Source organism: Nesoenas mayeri (assembly GCF_963082525.1).
Source record: "Nesoenas mayeri genome assembly, chromosome: 2".
NCBI lineage: Eukaryota > Metazoa > Chordata > Aves > Columbiformes > Columbidae > Nesoenas > Nesoenas mayeri.
In genome coordinates, this window is record NC_137543.1 from 83,587,074 (window position 1) to 83,606,452 (window position 19,379).

The following is a 19,379-nucleotide window of genomic DNA, read 5'->3' on the forward strand; positions in this document are numbered from 1 at the left end:
CTGGACAGACAGTCAATCGGGAAGTCAACCCAGGCATCCAGGCAGGGAAGGCCAGGACAAAAAAAAGCACTTTCCTCCTTTGCAATTGCTTCTTTTGCCCTAATGGGCAACAGGTGGCAGTCACCTTGTGGCTACTATTCCCCTCCTGCACATGAGAACAGGCAGAAGTAGATGGATATGAAAAGCCTGACTCCCACCACCCCAGCATAGTGGCTGGCCATCACTGAACTGGAAAAGGTACCAAGAAAAACACAGTTATGATCTGCTCCTTCCACCAAGTCATAATCTAATCTGGAGATGAATTAGGTGACTTTCGCCATACCACAAGGCAAGTCTGGGTTAGAACTGGGAAACCATCTAAGAATTAGATATTGGGGCTACTGACTGCACACACATGCACACACACACATCTCTCCAGCAATGCTAGGTCAGAAGTATATATACATAGCAGTCAATGAACTATATATATGTGTGTGTTAGTATGATTCAGTGCATTGGGGGCAACGGTGAGTTCTAGAAAAACACTTAGATTTAAATGACCATTAGGCCTTTCTACTCTCCTCATGAGTAAAATGCATGTTTGATATTTTTTCTTGGCTTACTCTACTTGTATAATAAACCTTCATTCCATCACCACTACTTTTGACTATAATACATAGGGTAAGCTAAAGTACCTCATTACACTGGGATGTGCAACACACAATTGACAGAGCAGTCGTCTGAGCTGAGTAGTCTGAATACAAGTAAAAAGAGCAAGTGAGCTTAAACAGTAATATACTCCAATCTACAATATAAGCAGAACAAGTGAAAATATTGCCCCCCATCTGATCCTTTTTTCCCCTCCACTACTGCCGTGCTTGGAAGATTGGCTTGGTAAACCGGATGCAATAAAAATAAGAACTTTGCCTCTTGGAAGCTCATAAAATGATGCTAGAAAAAGCTTTCTGACGGCTGATCCACACAGACTGCAGTCATTAGACAATTCAAATGGGTAGAACAGAGCACCCTTTCACACAACTGTGGAGAAATAGAAAGAAATAGCCACTTCACATAACTCGATGCTGTTTCTGAATATGAGGAAGGAAGAAAAAAAAAAAAAAGGCAACGTACTAAGAGTCTTTGTCACTGTCCATTGCGCCGTACATATCTGCGAGCTTTTTAAACCGAGGCCCCCAGTCACTGAGGTAATCGTAGTCCTGATCTCCATCCGTAGTCATCGACTCCAAGGAGCTGAGTGACTCGGCCACAGAACCATTACCTTCATATGCGTAGGTTGCTAATGAGTCGTATGGGGGTGCTGTTGGATCTGTATCATTTTCCTTTAACCTTTGGTTAATGAAATCTCTGACATCCGTGTTGTCTCGTGCTGTGGCAGTCCGCCGTGGCATAAAAAGTGATTCTGGCACAATGTCTCTGCGTAATTTATTATCGTCTATGGCTTCAGGATTCCTCAGGGTGCCGATATCAAATGCCTGGGTGTCTTCTTCTCCACCACCTTCATCATTATAACTGACAATGTTGTCTCTGATGTCTTCTTTAGAAATAATCAAAGGCTCTTTTTTCCGTTGCCGTCTCAGTGCTGCAAACAGTACCACTGTAACTGGAAATAAAAATAACAGGGGAAGAGAGAGGGAAAAGTTTATCCTGAACTCCATTAAAATCAAGAAGAAATGCTGTGACTCTGCTCAAATTCAAAGTTTTAAAAGATGTGTTGCAAAACGGCAGATGCGCATGTCACGTTTTCAGACTGTGCTTGCTTCGCCTGTGGGTACTCTGGGAGATGAAATGACATGGATATGCACTGGAAGAAAAGGAGGCATCAAGCTTATAAGAAGCCAAGTGGAGTATCTTTTTGTCAGTAGGCACATTTTTACTCGGTCATATAGCAATTTTGTTGCCTTGAGAACAGAACTAGTTTCACGAGAGTTGGGAAGGGAGAAACACTTTCTCCAATATGAGTAACATCAGGTGTTATTTACCTTGAACCCCTGGTATGAGATGTGCTTTGTGCTGTGGACAAGGCTGGTATGTACTGGGCTATGACAACAGGTTAGCAAAGCTGCATTTCAAGATAAGGAAGTCAGTCCTCCTCTGGAAAAAAGTTTGGAATATGGCGTGGATTTTCAGCCAGCAAAAAGTTCAAGTTTTATTGTCTTTTCTGTGTGTTTTTACAATCTACATCACCTTAAAAAACTACATGCCTCAACTCTTAGACTGGTGAGATATGGTAATGATATTATTTAATCTGCCAAAGGCATGAGATTTCTCAAACAAATAATTTAATGCCTGCCATTCTAAAGTATGTGTGTATGCGCACATATATATATCTACATTTCTTTTATTTGGAGGGCAGGAGCTCTTTCCAAGGAAGTGATTCAAATTTAAATATTTTTTCTCAATAAGGATCCCTGGTATTGCTGGGGAAGTGGGCATAGATAAATATAGGAGTAGTTACATTTATACAGTCCTAAAATTACATTCGATTCTTTGAAGGCAATCATGAAGCTGATGTGGCCCTCAATGAAAATGAGTTTGACACCTTTGGCAGAGAGGGTGGGAGGGGTGTCAAACTCATTTTCATTGAGGGCCACATCAGCCTCATGGTTGCCTTCATATTCAACATGTTATTTCCTTTAGAAGCTAATTTCAGATTTCTCAGCAGGATAATACCTTAAGATGGTTAAATAACTGAATATTTACAAATTAACAACAGCAAGGAGCTGCAACATATTATTACTATCACTGTTGCTTTCATAGTCTGAGGTTGAGTGCTCAGTATTTCAGCTCTGCTGTGCCAACTCTGAGAAAAAAACAAATCTCGCTGTCTTCATAGTTTTTTCATAACAAGATAAACCAAATAAGAAAATGCCTAAACATATGAGGTATTTCAAAATTATCTTTCATGTCAGCTGTGTTTCCAAAATGGTGAGTCAAAGCACATAAACTGTTTTTGGCACTCCCTTCCTCATTTGTAACCCTGTTAAGGGCAAAATCAAGGACTGAGGACATCCCCAAAACAAGATTTTAGCCCCCCGGCTTCCCCTCTTTCCTTTTCTATGATGAATTCCCTGCAGGTTTACTTAGAGCAAGATGCTATCTGTAAGTGTGCTCAAGCATGTTATGGAAGGGTCTCATACTCTGTTTTCATTGACTGTAGAGGGATCCCAAGAAAATAGGATGAAGTAGAAAAAAGCTCTAATTCCTGCTGTGTCATATTGACATCTATTAATATGAGTTGAAAGGATATAAGTGAGGTGGTAAAACTGAGGGAATAGGAGGGCTGGTTCAGAGAGATGGTAGATGTCCCATCCCTGGAGACATTCAAGGCCAGGCTGGATGGAGCTCTGAGCAATCTGATCTAGTTGAAGTTATCCCTGCTTATTGCGGAGGGGTTGGACTAGGTGATCTTTGCAGGTTCCTCCCAACCCAAACTATTCTATGATTCTATTATTCAGATGGTGAAAGCTTCAGGCTCTCATGTTAATGGTGAAGATTTATGTATAGTGTCATGTAAGGGTCCTGATATGAGTGATGCTTCTTTGTACTGCTACGCAAAAATACAATAGGAGAGAATTATCTTCCTTAAAAGCATAAAGCTGTGACACTATGTGGGGGTATTGGGCAGAGGTCTATGTGAGAGAACAGAGCTAGCTGAAGAAAATTTCAGAGAACCTGAAAAACACAGAGTTGATTTTGAATGGACTTCTGGAATAGCAACTGGTAGAATGATCTGAGAATGTGTAGGAATGAAGGGTTACTGAAGTATCTCATTAATAAAAAAGGTGTTACACAGAATATGCAAGGATGAGACTTTGATAATTATGTCACGTCTCTGATACCTGGGTTTTCTTATTTTGTACTGAACTTGCAGGCAAAAAAACCCATTAGAAAATATATGTTAAAATACATCACTTCTATTTGCATGTCGGTGTTTAACAGTATCTGAGGCCTCCTGATAAGCTGCTATGCTTACTCAAACTGCAAATAAACCTAGGAATTTACTGTCACTTTTTGTTGCTGCTGAACTTTAAGCTGTGTTTCAGGTCTGCCCAGAGTGTTGTTTTTCACTCAGTACTGGTTGCACATGTAAACCCTGCAAACAGCCTGAAAATAGAAAATTACATAGCTGAGTTAATTCAAAATCTGCTTGTGGTGCATGGTGGCATGAGCAGTAATTGACATAAAGTGCTGCTTAGCACACAAAATCAATTATTTTCGATTGACATAAAACAGGAAATCGTTTAATGTCAGATTGATATTAATGAGCACAGTTGTACTAACGAGTGCAAGACTATCTGCACCATTAGATTTCTTTTTCTGGGAAGGAACTTTATATTAAGTGAACTCAGGCCTTAAAGGTGATGACACCATGTTTTGAAAAATGAATTTAATGGTGAATTAAGGGCAAGGTTGTTATTGTGGAAATCTTTTCTGCAAATGGGACAGTGCTTGTTTGAACAAGCCATGACTATATTGTTAAAGTCTGAGAATCACAACATGATCTTTCATCACTGGAGAGAGAAATTTTGTTAACAGTGAAGATCAGGATGATTCTGCAGTGGTGATGAGCATGTCCAAGGAATATATGAGTATGACAGAAAGAAATGGAATTAGTGGAGAAACCTTTTTTTCCCTTCCTTGACACTACTGCTATAAAATCAATCTGATTCCTTCTTTTCTGGCCAGACACTAAAGGTGAACTAATAACATCTCTGATGGCTAATGGCTGAGGGACCCATCACTGGTGCTGTAGAAGAGGGCTGGTACCTGAGTGAGAGGAATCTGAGAGATATTGCAAACTGTCTTTATTTTTATAAAAAAAAAGTTGACCACTTGTAAGTACTGTAGCCAGAAATCTGTACATTCTCCACATTCAGGATCCAGCCTTTTCATATTCACAGGTGCCTGAAAGGGAGGACCCTGCAGCTTTTGAGAGAGTGCTTTAGTAGCCACCTCATTTCAGCATCCTTTTTCCAGCAGCACAGAAGCACTAAGTCTTGTTTCTCCTCTGTTTAGACATGGGAAATTAGTTGTTTAAAACTAAGTTATCTGGCTTTCTATGGTCAACAGGAAGAGATGGACAACTGCAGACAACCTCAGATATGAATATGGGGTTGGAATGAATGTCTCTCTACATGTGCCTGTCTCTTTCCGTTGACCAGAGAGTGGAGCCCAGCTGCCTCTTCTTGCTTGGATAGTGCTAACTTTTAGATAATTAAGATTATTTAGGATGTGTTCTATATACCTCATCTGTAGGAGCCCTCAGAGAAGGAAATAAAATAATAAAACTGAGGATAAGACAAATATGTCTTTGCTTTGCTCTTGTCCTGGCCTTGGTATAATCACTTGTAGCAATGCAAAATAACCATGAAGGGAACAAAATGCCTCTGAGCTACTTACCAAGTAATATAATGATACAGAGAAGAATGGCAATAAGAGCCCCAGTGCTAAGACCAGTAGGATGAATCAAGGCTTCTGCATTACAGGACAGCATCTTTCCTCGGTGGTCACAAGCACATACTTGAATAGTCACCGTTTCAGTGCTGCTCTGGATAGGGTAGTCATTGTCTGATATTACCACTGGTAAGAAGTAGGTACTCATTTCATGCCGGTTATATCTGGTTTTTCTTGTGAAAATCCCTGCTGTGTTGTCTGGAAACATAAAATACACACTAAATCTTCATCTGAAGACTGAAAGTAAGGATGAGATAATAAAGAAAAGTCTTCCTAGAAATTCACCTCTGTTGTCCTGTAGCGTAAAGTTTGAGCTGCTGGCTGCCTCAGGAGCTAAGGAGAATGAAAACTGATGTCCACTGTGAGAGTCATCTTTATCAATAGCACTTAATGTTTGTATCAGCTGAAACAATAAGAAAAAAATTATCTTCAAAGTCAGTGGACCTTACGCTTATTTATTTACTCTAGGATTGTAAAGTGATTTTTTTTTTTTTTTTTTTTTCTGCTTTAAAGCAGCTGGTGCTGCTATGGCAAGCTTAGCAAAAGTGATGTATGTGCTGGTGATGCTGTTTAGGATCCTCATGCTATTGCATTGCATACCATCAACCAGTAATGTAATGAATTTGAAAGTTGGTGGGAAAATTGTGTTGAATTCAAGAGCAGGTTTGGTTTGATGCCAGTCCAGGTGGGTAGGAAACTTTTGCATGTTACAAGCAATAGAGATGAAAGACGAGACAGTCCAAGATGACTGTTTATTTACCTACCCAAATTTCCTGTCACAGGATTTGTTTGGATGAATCTTCCAAATTACCTGCTACTTTGAACCATTTAGTTACAGGACTGGTAAAGTGAGTTATCTGACAGGAAATAGTTATATCACAGACAGGACCTGGAACAGTTATGGACCTGAAACTTTTTGAAGGAGACAGTGGAGGAACCTCAATAAATAATCACAGAGCAAAACTGAATCAGGAATAAAAAGGTGCAATATAGAAAACAACAGTGTAAAACATACTGTCGTGTTAGCTGCAAGAACACGAAATGCAAACAGATAATGTGCAGCCACTGCCTAGTTTAATTTTGCAAAACTGACAGTTTGATGCAATACAAAGTACACTCCTTGATGAGGTGATGCAAGAGTAGTAGAAAACTCAATTAATTTGGAATATTTTCTTAGTACAAGCAGAAAACACACCTGTTCCGCCTTTGCATTTTCACAGACGAAGGTCTCATAAAACATGGCAAACTCTGGAGCATTGTCGTTTACATCCAAAACCTTAATGAACACTGGGACACGACTGCTTTGTTTTGGGTTGTCTGAAATGATAAAACCAGAAATAATACTGACTCAGTGCAGGAGAAGAAAAGAACAGTCTTAGAGACCCATTGCCTTAATTATTCTCACAACACCTCACTTATATTCTGTTGATTTCTAGGGAATATGTTATAGGGTGAATTCCAAAAAATTGTGCTTTTTTATCATTACTCTGATTCTGTGTAAGCTATGCAGTTAAGATTAGATGGGAGCCCAGGATTTACAAATTCTTTTGAACACTACAAGTATGATTATGAATCTATGTATTATATATATCTGTAATACTGGAATTAAATAAAATCTATTTATTAAACTAACTGATACAGCTTGGTCAAACAAAGTTTCTAAAACATATTCTCTTTCTTAACTCTGAAACAGGAAGACTGAAGAATCATGAAGATGGGACTGAAGGTTTTTTCCCTCTCCCTCTGTGATATGTAATAATCTGACCCCCGCAAATCTTGTGACATGGTTCCTTAAACTACCGTGATTACCATTATGTTATATAAATAGTAGCCATGGCTGTGATCACAGATATTCTCTGATCTGTTGAGAATTTATCTGGCTGATTTCTAGACTTAACACTAAAATGTATCAGCTGAAGAACATAAGCATTACGTAGAATCTGCAGATCCCCATAAGTAAATATGTTGGGTTTTTTTTCCCTATAAGGACTGTAGAGTACCAAGAGATTGAATTTGACAAGGATATCCCTGAACATAGTGATGAAAATATTGTCATCTTTCTAGATGAAAATTGAAACATTTGGAAATGCACCACATATTGTATAGACTATTCCTTTTTCTGTTTCAGGGAGACAGGTTTTAGTCATGAAGATACACAAAATAAGGAGGAAAGACAATGGGCAGCAACCTCACCTAGGAGCCATGAATGATGAAATAGGCAAGATTCTGAGGCAAAAAGTCACATCATAACAACCATCAAATCCTAAAAGGTACAAGGCCTGCTCCCAAAGCAATTTATCATCACTGATCAAAAGAAAACCAAGAGACTTTACCAGGACCTGATTTGTGTCCTTTGTGCTCTATATCACACACAAAAAACCATCTAGGTGAGGTCACCCAGACATAACCACATCAGTTCCTGGGATTGTGAGGGTCCCAGTCCCTGGGGTGTGGGAATGTGAGAGAGTGAAATCTATGAGTGAATGTGATCAAAATGAGTTTCTTTTACAATAAACACCTTCCCCCTCCCTTTCATAAAGGCTCACATTGAGTTTTGCTATGTTAATTTCCTACTCATGTTAATATAGTTTATTGATGCACTTTAACCTATGATTCAAGTGAAAAAAATAATGCAATAAAATATAGCAGATCTAAGACTGTACACTTCTACAAACGTTCATTATAATAGCTTTTTGAGTTAGACTTTAATAAAAGTCCTATTACTGTGTTTATCATAGTTTTATAAATTTGAAAATGCCTTCTCCAAAATTGGCACTGTATATTTGTATTACAGATCTCAGTCATTTGAACAAAATATTGTGCTTTAAAGCTCCACAGTCCCATTGAAGTTAATATGATTCCATTAAGCATAAACCACTTTCTAATATGAGCCATTGGGCTAAATTCATTCAATATATAAAATAACAATTTATGCATAATATAGAGTAGGCTGAATTCTGTGCTAAAATACATCAATATAAATGTTGAGGTTTTATAACAGGCAGAAATCAAAGGTACTCATTTGAAGTTGCAGGACTATTGGCGAGACTATTTTATAAGGGCATACTTTTCTAAAAAATATATTCAAATATATTGGCAAATGTGTTTCTCCTCGAGAATTACAATTGTTTTCTTTCCTGCTTTTTGAACCATGAGTACGTATTTTCATTTTACTTCTAGGACCTTAAGATTCTTGCAGTTTAAAATGATACTGTAATAAATAGAATCTTCATAAAAACTCTGTGGCCTACGGACAAGCGCCTTTTTCTGATTTACTGAAAATGTCAGTTGAAATATATGTATACAACTTTAAGTCTTTTTTTTGGTAATCTTTCAAAATATTTTTTCAAATTAATTGATGTAGGTTAATTTGTTTACATTATCCTTTAAATACTGCTGGGCTCCATCTCAAAAAAGAGCCACACACACTCAATTAACTGCTTAAATCTATTCACCTCCATAGTAGTATATCTTCTGTTGAGCCAGCAACCAAACTGTTTAAGATTTTTCTTTTTCTGAATACATTCTCAAAGTCCTACCAGCATTTGATTTACCCTTAAGTGTTAAGTAAAGAATGTTTTAAAATACTCTGGGAATTCTGCCCCCCTAGATCGGTTATAATTCTGCAGCTGTGAATCAGCAGCCCTGTTTACTGAGTTTTATCACCAGTTTGCCTTCTGACAATGGCAGATGCGCTGACGCAGTGTTTCACCAACTATTTGTTCACAACATTCACAGCATGATTCTCTGGGCTGCTGAGCAACTGCAGCTCATACTGGTGAAAAAGCAGAACATTAAAAAATTGAGCTATCTAGACTTACTGACAATTCTAGACAATTAAGGGCAAAACAGCTTCTATAGTTTCATATTTTTTCTACTGTAAAACGAAATCAAGAACAGTCATCACTGAAAGGTGTTTCTTTTTCTGACCTTTTTTTTTTTTTTTTTTTTTTTTTGCTATCAAAGAGAGCACCCCCTGCCTGTAACTTTACTGGATATTTATTTTAGATTACTTCAATGACATATGCCTGGAGTTTGATGGGATGCTATGTCACTGAGAGCAATCAGTGATTAGCTAGAATTCAGGGGAATGGGGTTTTAGCCAGCCTTGCTAGAAATTACTGGGTTTTGCTAGGAGCATTGAGCAGTGGTGCTTTCCAGTCTAGTTTCTTGAGACTAAAACTAGTGATGAAGCCTGGATCAGACCAAGGCTTATTTAAACAGTAGCTGCATTTCAACCAAGAACATTGCCTTTGGAAGGCATCTACCTCAGTTATGCCCAATTTGGCCTAGGCTCAGTGAAGTAAAACCTGGGAAGAACCTTGCTGCAGACTAGAAGGATTCAGACTAAAGAGGAATAGTAATTAAGACAGACACCAGTGTGTCTGTCTCTAAACAAAAGGTTTAGTTAAGAGTGTTGGGCCAAGTAGAAGGTCTGTCCTTGGGGGGGGAGGCAAGGAACTAAATGAGTATTTCATATAGATGCTACTGTCTATTATTTCAGCTCCTCTGGGATCAATGTAAGTGTTCTTCCCAAATGTTCTTGCTATTCTTTCTTTTTTAGGTGTTTATTTTTCCCCTCATCCTCTATGAGGAACTCAGTCAGTAGTGTACAAGTCTTGATCCTAGATTATATCTTCAAAGACTTCATAGAAGCACAAACCCCTGACTAATAGTCAGCCAGAAGTCAGTATTTGGTATGCTGAAACCACATACCTAACATTAAAAGACATAAACTTTCAAGTCAGGGAGAAAATTATTAAGAAGCATAATTCCTGTAGGCTATAGACTACTATTCTTTCACATAACCCCATCTGCTTGCTTCAATAATCTCGTTTCACAGCAGTTTTCAGTTTTAAAAAAACCTACAGAATAAAGCAAACTGGAGTCAAGTACTCCTCAGTTACACTCTTCTCACCATTCAGCAGCTGGTTGAAGGATATACACAACATAACAAAGTAGAACTTATATTATCTGAGTTTATGTTAAAAGAAAAAAGCCATTTGGCCTCTGAATTGCACGAAGACTTTGTGATGGTCATAGAGCTGGTGTTTATGTTAGATCTATATACCATTCCACCACAATTCACATTCATAGGCACTGTGACTCTGTAAAAGTGAAAAGAATTGCATTCCCTAATATTTGAGCATGTCACGTGCTTATAGTTAATGTATTAAAATAATGAGAATTGATTATTTAGACCACCAAGCATACATGCCTTTATCTAGTTCGCTGGTATTTACACTCATACAATCAACATGACCAGTATTATCACAAGATTGCTTCTGAGCAATCCTAAACTGACAGACTGATTTGTAACTAGAGCTTGCAATTTCAAAGCATGTGAAAGAAATTAAAAAGGAAAATCTTTAAAACTGATTAAGATCTGGACACCTACCTCAGCCCAGCCACCTTAGTCTTAGCTGAAAACATCGAGCCTGTGCTATATTCAGTTGGGATCAGACTGAATTCAGCCATGGAATGCAGTTTGGCTTTAAAACAGCTTGCTTGCTGCAGACCAATTTCAAAATTCAACAATCATGTTCAAAATTAAAAATGGCTATTACTGATTAGAAAGCAGAGAATTGTTACCTTTCCTCCCTACTCAGCTAAGTTACCTCTTCATGAACTGTGTCCCTAGTAAATACAAAACTGCAGACCACCTCTTGCAGTTTCTGCCTCTTCAGTAGTACTGAGTGGAATATCCATATAACCTGACATCTGTCCAGCCGTTGTTTTCCATGCTCAGCTAGAAGGCTAAATCCATTACATCAAGGACAGTAGTGGTATTTTGTTTGACTTACTGATCTCTGCTGCTATTACTGTAATGTTGTGCCACAGCAGTGTTTCCCGGTCAAGGGGTTTTGAGGTAAATATCGAACCATTTCCTGAATTGATGTTGAATACTCTGTCCATATCAGTGTGTCGATCTACAGAGTACCTGAAAATACAGAGACAGGGGTTAGGAGAATGCTTTCTTTTTAATTTCTATGGTCTTAAACCATTTTCTGAAACTAGACATCAAACAGCTAGCAAATGCGGTTGCCTTTTGTTTTCAGTGCAGGCTTCAGAGTCTTTATATATTCACACAAAGAGCCAGTTCTGAGCTACTGGATAATGACACATTGGAGGTTTGATTTAGAAGGTGGAGCATTGTCAGCGAATAAGTGAATTACTGCAGAATTTACATACCTCTGAGAATTATCAAAGCTTTGTTTTTAGTGAGAAATGTGAAGTCTGTGTCCTGAAAGATATTAAGTTTATTTTAAGGCTGAGTTGGCTTTCCCATTATAAAACTCTCTTTTTACGGTTTGATATCTCAACAGTTCCAAATAATTTCTGATATAAGATTTGACAGCTGGAGTGCATTTCAGCCTTTCACTTCCCAGTGTTTAAAAAAAAAGCCCCCCAAAACAAGTCAGCACAGAACAGAGATTCATTATTCCATAGTACATATCATATAAAGATTTGCTGTAATTCATTAAAACTAACATGCTCAGCCCTGCTTGATGGTATCTAAATGTGAAAATGAATGCTAACAAGCTCTGGAGGAACTTGGAATTTGAACATGGACTGAATTTCAGTCTGATCTTTCACTTTTTCTACTGAACTGAATCCAACTTTAAAAGCAGAGAACTCCAGTTCATGGAAGAGGGTGCTACCGTCTTAATTTAAATACTGCAACTTGGTTTCATCTCTCACAAAGAGAAAATTCTTACATAAATTATGATAATTTTGACAGAAATATGTCTCTGATGTTGCTAAAGCAAGAATGCCATTGCATTATTCTGCTCTTGTTGCAAGCCCAAATGTGTGCTGAAGTACAACCCAGGACGGAGCCTCAGAAAGCCCTGTCTGCTCCCTTGGTCTTGCAGGCCATGTTGATGGAGACAAGGTAGCTTGGAAACACGGCAGCTACTTGACAGGGGACATGGTCCTTTGTATCCAGACAAGGATGAAGATACAGCTGAGGTGGTATGCAGTCGGATGAAAACTGGGCCAGGAGAATTACTGGCAGAGTTTACTGCCACTGCAGAATTGAGGGGAATGCAGAGACTGTAGAAAAATTTCCATTCCTGGCTCTGCCCTAGGAGCAGCAGCATGGCACTTCCCTTATTCTGCACAGATTTTCCAGTAGCTGTGCAGTGTCTCTTAACTGCTGAAAAAGACCTTGCATGGAAGGAGGGAATAGAAGAGTCCAGTTTAAACATGATTCTGTCAAAGGTTTAAAATGAACTAACTTGCTAATTATCTTATAATTGCGTTTTGTTTTTCTTCTCTGTAAGTTAAAAAAAAAAAAAAAAAGGAATATAATAGCCACAGCAAATTTGACTGGTCTTATTCTAAAATGAGAATTTTGGTGTAATCTACCTTCCTAAACAAAACCATCAAGTATTCAGGTATAAATTATTTGCACTAAATTGTTTGTCTTTTTCCACATTAACTTCTTATGGAAACAACCAAATGAGATTCAAAGGTACTCACAGAAAAAGCTAACTTTTTTTGGCAGGACTTGCATGAGCATAGCTTGCCAGTTTTTCAGGAATTGATTTAGTTTTTATTAATTTCTGTCACTTTCCTAATGGTACCGCAAAGTCATCTGCATAGTCAGCAATGATGTCAATAACTTAGTGCTTTTATGCAGCACTGTAACGTTAGCTTGAAAATGTCAACTTGAAAAGAGTATGAGCGAAGGTTTGTAACATGCAGCGCTGACTGATGGGACAGCTCCAGCAAGCTGTCTTGTTTTGTCCAAATGTAAATAGTGCATGTGAATCTGTTGACTTAGCTGAAATGTCTGATGGAAACAAGTTTATACAAACTGGTCTGACTCTGTTATATTTTGACAAAGTATTTGATATGGTAAACATTTCATTTTAACTTTCATTCATTCTGGCTTTCATATGATATTATGTTGGTATTTTGTGAATTCAATTATTTTTCAGATATTCTGTAGCTCATTTCCATATCTTTCAGTTGAAATACTTTGGTAATTCCATTTTGCAGTAAATCTAGACTTTGCATTCTTATTTGAAGTGAAATATCAGGATTTTCCATAGATTACATTTTCCAGCCAACTGTAAGAGTATGTACAGGCTCTTATTCAGCAAAATATGCAACCAGCTTTAGGCACAAATTGTCCCTTCATTGTTGTTTGTTTTTTTTTTTCTTCAATTATACTTTCACTCATGCCTCATATTATGAATGGACTTAAAATATCTTACTGCTTTAGCATATTTTAATGCCTTGGCATATCATAATCACTATCTTTACTTTTTAAGATTTCCCAAATTCAATCTGTGGTACAGTATCTGGAGGAAATTTGAAAAAAAAAAAAAAAGTTCTGTACTTTTTCTAAGGTTTTCAGATCTGTAATATTGAGGACTTCTTCCTCAGGATATTAAGGATTTTAAAATACAAGTCCTTGTAAAACTGTATGTATATTCGATCATCTATACAGTTGAAAGTTAAACTCACAAGAAAACAACAACAACAAAAAAAACAAACCCAGAAAACAAACAAAAACCCAAACCAAACCAAAACAAAAAAATATCCAAGAAGAGCTCCTTAATGAAATGTTAATTTTATCTCTTCACATCTGAAAGAAAATACATACAAGATCAATGCAGTTAAAGTATATTCTAATTATTCCATTAACCCTGGTCTAGAAGGATGATTTTAATAAGCTAGCCTGTCACTTCTGTTTTTCAGTTTGTATAATTTAGTCTCTTTTGATCAAGGGCTGTTAATTATGTTGAATTTGTGGTGATTCTGACTTACAGATCATAACCTAGTAAGAATTAAGCAGACAACATCAAACTAATTTTTACATTTATTTAATGAAATCACTGGTGTGTATTTGTCAGATTTCAGGACTTCATCCTTTTCAAACCTTGAGGAATAGACAAGCTAGGAAGTTAAAAGGTATCTGTGCAGATTTCAGTCTCTCTGCATACATTACAGGAAGGAGGGTGAAAGAGAGAATCTAACACATGCAAATATGTTGTCAGTAAAATACACAAACGAAATTAAGCTTTACATTTGTTTGCAGAACATTTTCATCTAGGACACTTTAGTAAATCAAATCACAGCAGGGAGACAGTTCCAGTGACTGATGAACTTCATTATGCCTCTGAGGAGTTACTATGGCAAAAAAACTCAACTAACAATTTAAAAAGATCTGATGTACAATACAGCAGTGCCAATTGCAGAATTATTTTTTTCAATATGCAGAGGTTCATAACATTTCTGTTTAAATCAAACACAAGCAGAATGGAAAACTTCTTTTTATAATAGAGCTGGACAGTCGAGTGTTACTCAGGAGTGTTTCAATGTCGCTACACGTGGATGCATATTCAAATACAGTTATGGGTGTATTTTTGCATTTTCTAAATGTCATGCCACAGTAAGGCTTATTTGTAAGGGGTGGACTGATGAAATTCAGCTCTACCAGTAGGCAGGTCATGAATGCTTATTCACTCTTACAATCAGGGCAGATATCCACTTCATATTTTGCTATTGCTTCATTGTCTTCTGATGTTCGGCAGCTTGCTGGATAATGTAGCCACAAGTCAGGAAGATTTGTGGGTCAGGAAGGGATGTGTGTGAATTTTTCATAATGCATTTTCATAATGATATTGTGAAGGTTTCCTTTAATGGAAGATCAAAGGGGCTTTCATCTAACAGAGTTGAGGCTCAGTTTGTTTAAAAAGAGAAATCTTCACTCGAGGAGAGGAGAAAATGAAAGATTTTCATTGTAATATCAAGTGTCTAAAGATTTTATTTTAACCATCAAGAAAAATTGACAAGCAAGTGACAAGTCATATATATATACTCTAATTGCATCTTCCCTGAAGCTCAGAGTGAAAATTGGATTTAGCATCTCTATGGCATGATGAAAAAAGAAAAAAAAAGAATAAATCACCCTGTCAAAAAGATGCAGACTCAACCTGTGTCCCTAAATTCTAGGAGATACCCAAGATATTAGCACCATAAAATTACATTTATTGCAAGCTAACGTCTCCCAGACTACTGCTCTCTGCCGTTTTCCTTCCCCTCTTACTGATTTTCATGTTTCTCTTGCTGCATTTATTTCTTTTATTTTAACCTTTTCCTCATTTTTCTTTTTCTTCTCGTTTCACCTTGGTTGTTGCATGGTATGAGGGTACAACAGAGACAAGTCTTCTGCTGCACTGCATCAATTTTTACACCTTGGCTAAATTTTGCTCAATAATTATTTAATACTTTAATATGCAAAGTACCTATACTGTATAAAAGATCTGCCTTTTGAAAGACAGGTAAGTTTTAGCACACAGATTCAATTAACAGAGAAGAGCCAGTAGGCAGTATTCAACATTGAACAGCATAATCCCTACCCACTGTAAATCACTTATAATTAAGGGCTGCTGCTGCTGTGAAATGCAAATGGTTGTAGTTATCACCACAGGGAAGCAGAGGGAAGCACTCCCCTCACTCTACAGTACCATTAGATATAAAAAAGCAGATTCATATGATGACTCCAATGGGCCCAGGTGTCACCCCAACCAATTTTTCATTTTCATACTAGCATGCCCATGAAGACATGCTATAGAGATTGTTCATTCTGTCCCTGGGCTTCACCAAAGTCAACAAAACATTATGTTGCTCTTTAAGTTACTGTGCTCTGCTAGTCCAGAACTCCATATAACTGTTGCATGTCATGATAGAAATGAAAGCAAACCTTAATTAAAATTAGCAGGCTTAGTCTCAATCAAGAATTCATGTGCAGGGCATTTCATGTAAACTGAAGACAGACAGGGTTTCTGCCAAAAATGCTTTAGATTTAGTTTCTTCATCTAGGAAAATAAGATTATAATATTTTCTCCTATTGCAAGATGACCTGAGAGCTTAAAACTTACTCATGCCTCATAAACATTGTAAGATGTCTTGTTGAAAGATAGTTGTTTGCATAAGTGCAAAGTATTGATGGATTGGGTTTTTATTAAAGCATTGTTCTATTTGATCTTAAAAGTACTATTGCATGTCCAAGGTGCCTGACCCAGAGATGTACTGAAAACTGACCTGGATTTAATATGGCTATACTTTTCATTTCCTCCTCTTACTGCCTTGTCAGTAGCAATGAACTTCAATTAAAGCACACAACTATTTAAAGGTTATTTTATACTCTATCCAATATGACTTAAATACTCCAATATGTTTTTAAATTTACTGAAACATTGTAGCTGTTCATTTACAAAAAACAAAGGCTTAGGTTTAGCTACTCCAACCTTAAGATTTCATCCACTTCCTCTAAGACTATTGATTCATGGCAAGTGTAATTTATGAAGTCCATGAGACTGATTCTTATCTTACTAACCTTATACTAATACAAGTGAGATCAGAGTCTGTGTGTGCACAGGAGCTGCTTATAAGGCATTTCTACTTGCAGTTTAGGGACCTCTGTTAAGGAGATCTGGACAGATGGGAGAGGAGAGGGCTGCTGAATCACCCCCCTGTCATATAGCCAAGACAATGCACCACACTGCACTGGAAAATATGGAAGATGTAAAAACACTAACATCTTAGTGCCCTTTTTGCAGTAAATTCTTCTATGGTAGAAATAACCACAAACATTCGTTACTGAAGAAGGCAGGATATAATTCAAGATGCAAGGGCCATCCAAACACAATCATACATACCTAGATATGTGGGAGTGATTGTTTACCATCTACAATACTCCATATTTAAGCATACCTGAACAATTTCATTGTTAAAAATATTTTTTTGCGTGTGTACTGACAGGAAAAAAAAATCAAAATTATAGCTGTAAAAAATTTACACACAAGTCAAAATAGTGTGTGCTTACTTGACAGGATTCTTGGCAGCATCTGGATCCTGAGCAGTTACTGTTCCTATTACAGTGTTCATTGGAACATCTTCTTTCACTTCCATTATGTATGCTGGTCTGCTGAACACAGGGGGTTCATCTACATCCTCCACCTGAATTCTGACTGTAGCCGAGTCCTTGAATGGACCCAGGTACAGGAATCGAGGGTCCACATGAGTATTGGTAGCTTCCACTTTCAGAATATACAGGTTTTTATTTTCAAAATCCAAGGCCTGAGGAAAAAACAAAAACAAAATCAAGTTTGAAAGGTCTGTGGGGATTGCTTTGGTTTTACAGCCAGATGAGCCAAATGGGGGGATTTCATGGAGAGACCTGTGCTAGATAACAGGCGACTGAACAGGAATTAAAATGCCAGCAGAAAGGAGAAAGACAGGGCTCTATGTTACTGATGGTACGGTATAGAAAAAAAGACTTTTTCAGAGAACTGTATGCCTGGAACTCCTAAACATCAATTCATCTTTCCTTCTCAGATGGTCTTAACTCTTCATGCCTTTTATTCTGTCATTTTCGGCATTTTGATGGTTTATTCTCTATTCCCTCCCTTTAAACACCACACTCTTAAAGGTGGGAAGATTTTCTAGGAACTTCTTGTTTAAATATTGGCATTCCATCACTGGAACAAAACACTGTGACAACTAGTGTCTAGACATCCAGGACCACCCATCAAGGAAAACATGATTTTATTATAGGCTACACTATATCACATTCTGTTAAAAGTGTAAAGAAGCAGCATTTAGCAACTTTTTGTCGCAGTACTTGGAGAAATGTGGGGATAGAGTAGTCACCCCCTTTTTTTCCCCACTATGTTGTAGAAGATTCACAGCTTCTGTCAGCAACAGACATAAATGCAAACAGAGTTAGACCAATATCATAATCAGCCCCTGGAAGGCATCTTCTAAAAAACAAGTAATGACAGGTGTCGTACTGATATCAACAAGCAAGTGCATATTCAGAAAATCTACACAATGTCTATCTAGTGATGACTGAACTTGAACTGATGGAGGATGATATCTGTAACCTTATCAAGCTTGCCTGATAACCCACTGTAAATAATATTTCTCAAACCTGTTCTGACAGCCAATGTACAACCTAGTAGCTGATGTCTATTGTGATCCAGCAAAGCACTGTGATTATTTTTTTCTAAAGCAAAAATATGCTGTTGGATTTATTCATTACATTTTTACAAAAAGTGAGTCAAAATAAATTTGTTTATATATTTTAATACATTATAGCTATACAATTCAACACCTTCTGGTAGTGCAAAGTAGGTAATGTGATACTGATTATTTCTGTGTTCTTAACACAACATCTTCTAGAAGGTGAGCAAATCCCGCAAGCATCACAGGGAGAAAATCACTGTTGGATGGTGGTGCCTCCTTGAGTTATTCCGTGGATGTGTTCAGATTGTAGAATTTTTTTCAGAGTCCTATCCCACTACCTATGTTATTTACTGTCTCAGGTCCTTCGAAATATATGCATTGGTTTAGTAAAGGAGAGTATGAGAAGGACCTCAATAGCTTGTATAAAAGAAACTTTACATATGGGAATGTGAAGTTTCTGTATAGATAGCATTCAAAAGAAATAACACATCACACTACAAAGGGAAAAAAAGATGTGCTAGATAAAGTTTTGGCTGGTATTTCAGAAGCTGGGATTAAGCGTGTTAAATTGTGTACCTTTTTGACAGTTATAATTCCTTCTTGTGTGTCCTTGTCTGTAGTAATTCCAAACATGTCATATCCATCCCCCTCAGTGATGCTGTATTCAATCTCTGCATTTTCATCCACATCAGCATCATTAGCTTTTATCCTGCCAATTGGTGAATCAGGTGGCATAGACTCAGGAGTTCTGAACTGGTATGTGCCTGCAGCAGACAGAGAAAGACATTTTGTCAGTCAGTCTCATGGTACTTTGGACACCGCCTCTCAGCCCACTGTCAATGCTGGGCATGCACAGATGGATTAGTCACTGTGTTTTCAGGCCTTCCTGGGGAAACAGCCTTTTCTAGTAGGAAGGATGGGCATTTAGATTTTCTAGA

At 37.5% G+C, this 19,379-nt stretch overlaps 1 protein-coding gene across 1 annotated transcript in view; it reads right to left on the reverse strand.

Moving 5' to 3' along the window:
• Positions 1-687: 687 nt before the first annotated feature.
• Positions 688-19,379, reverse strand: part of LOC308037267 (cadherin-6) — a gene marked incomplete at its 5' end in the record, with an annotated part of 50,060 nt that continues 31,368 nt past the window's right edge. Inside the window, 7 exons of the mRNA XM_080338926.1 lie at positions 688-1,600; positions 5,401-5,652; positions 5,740-5,857; positions 6,650-6,771; positions 11,259-11,395; positions 17,300-17,553; positions 19,018-19,205. Coding sequence (XP_080195052.1) covers positions 1,110-1,600; positions 5,401-5,652; positions 5,740-5,857; positions 6,650-6,771; positions 11,259-11,395; positions 17,300-17,553; positions 19,018-19,205 — 1,562 coding nt within the window. The 3' untranslated portion in view covers positions 688-1,109. The remainder of the gene's footprint in view (positions 1,601-5,400; positions 5,653-5,739; positions 5,858-6,649; positions 6,772-11,258; positions 11,396-17,299; positions 17,554-19,017; positions 19,206-19,379) is intronic.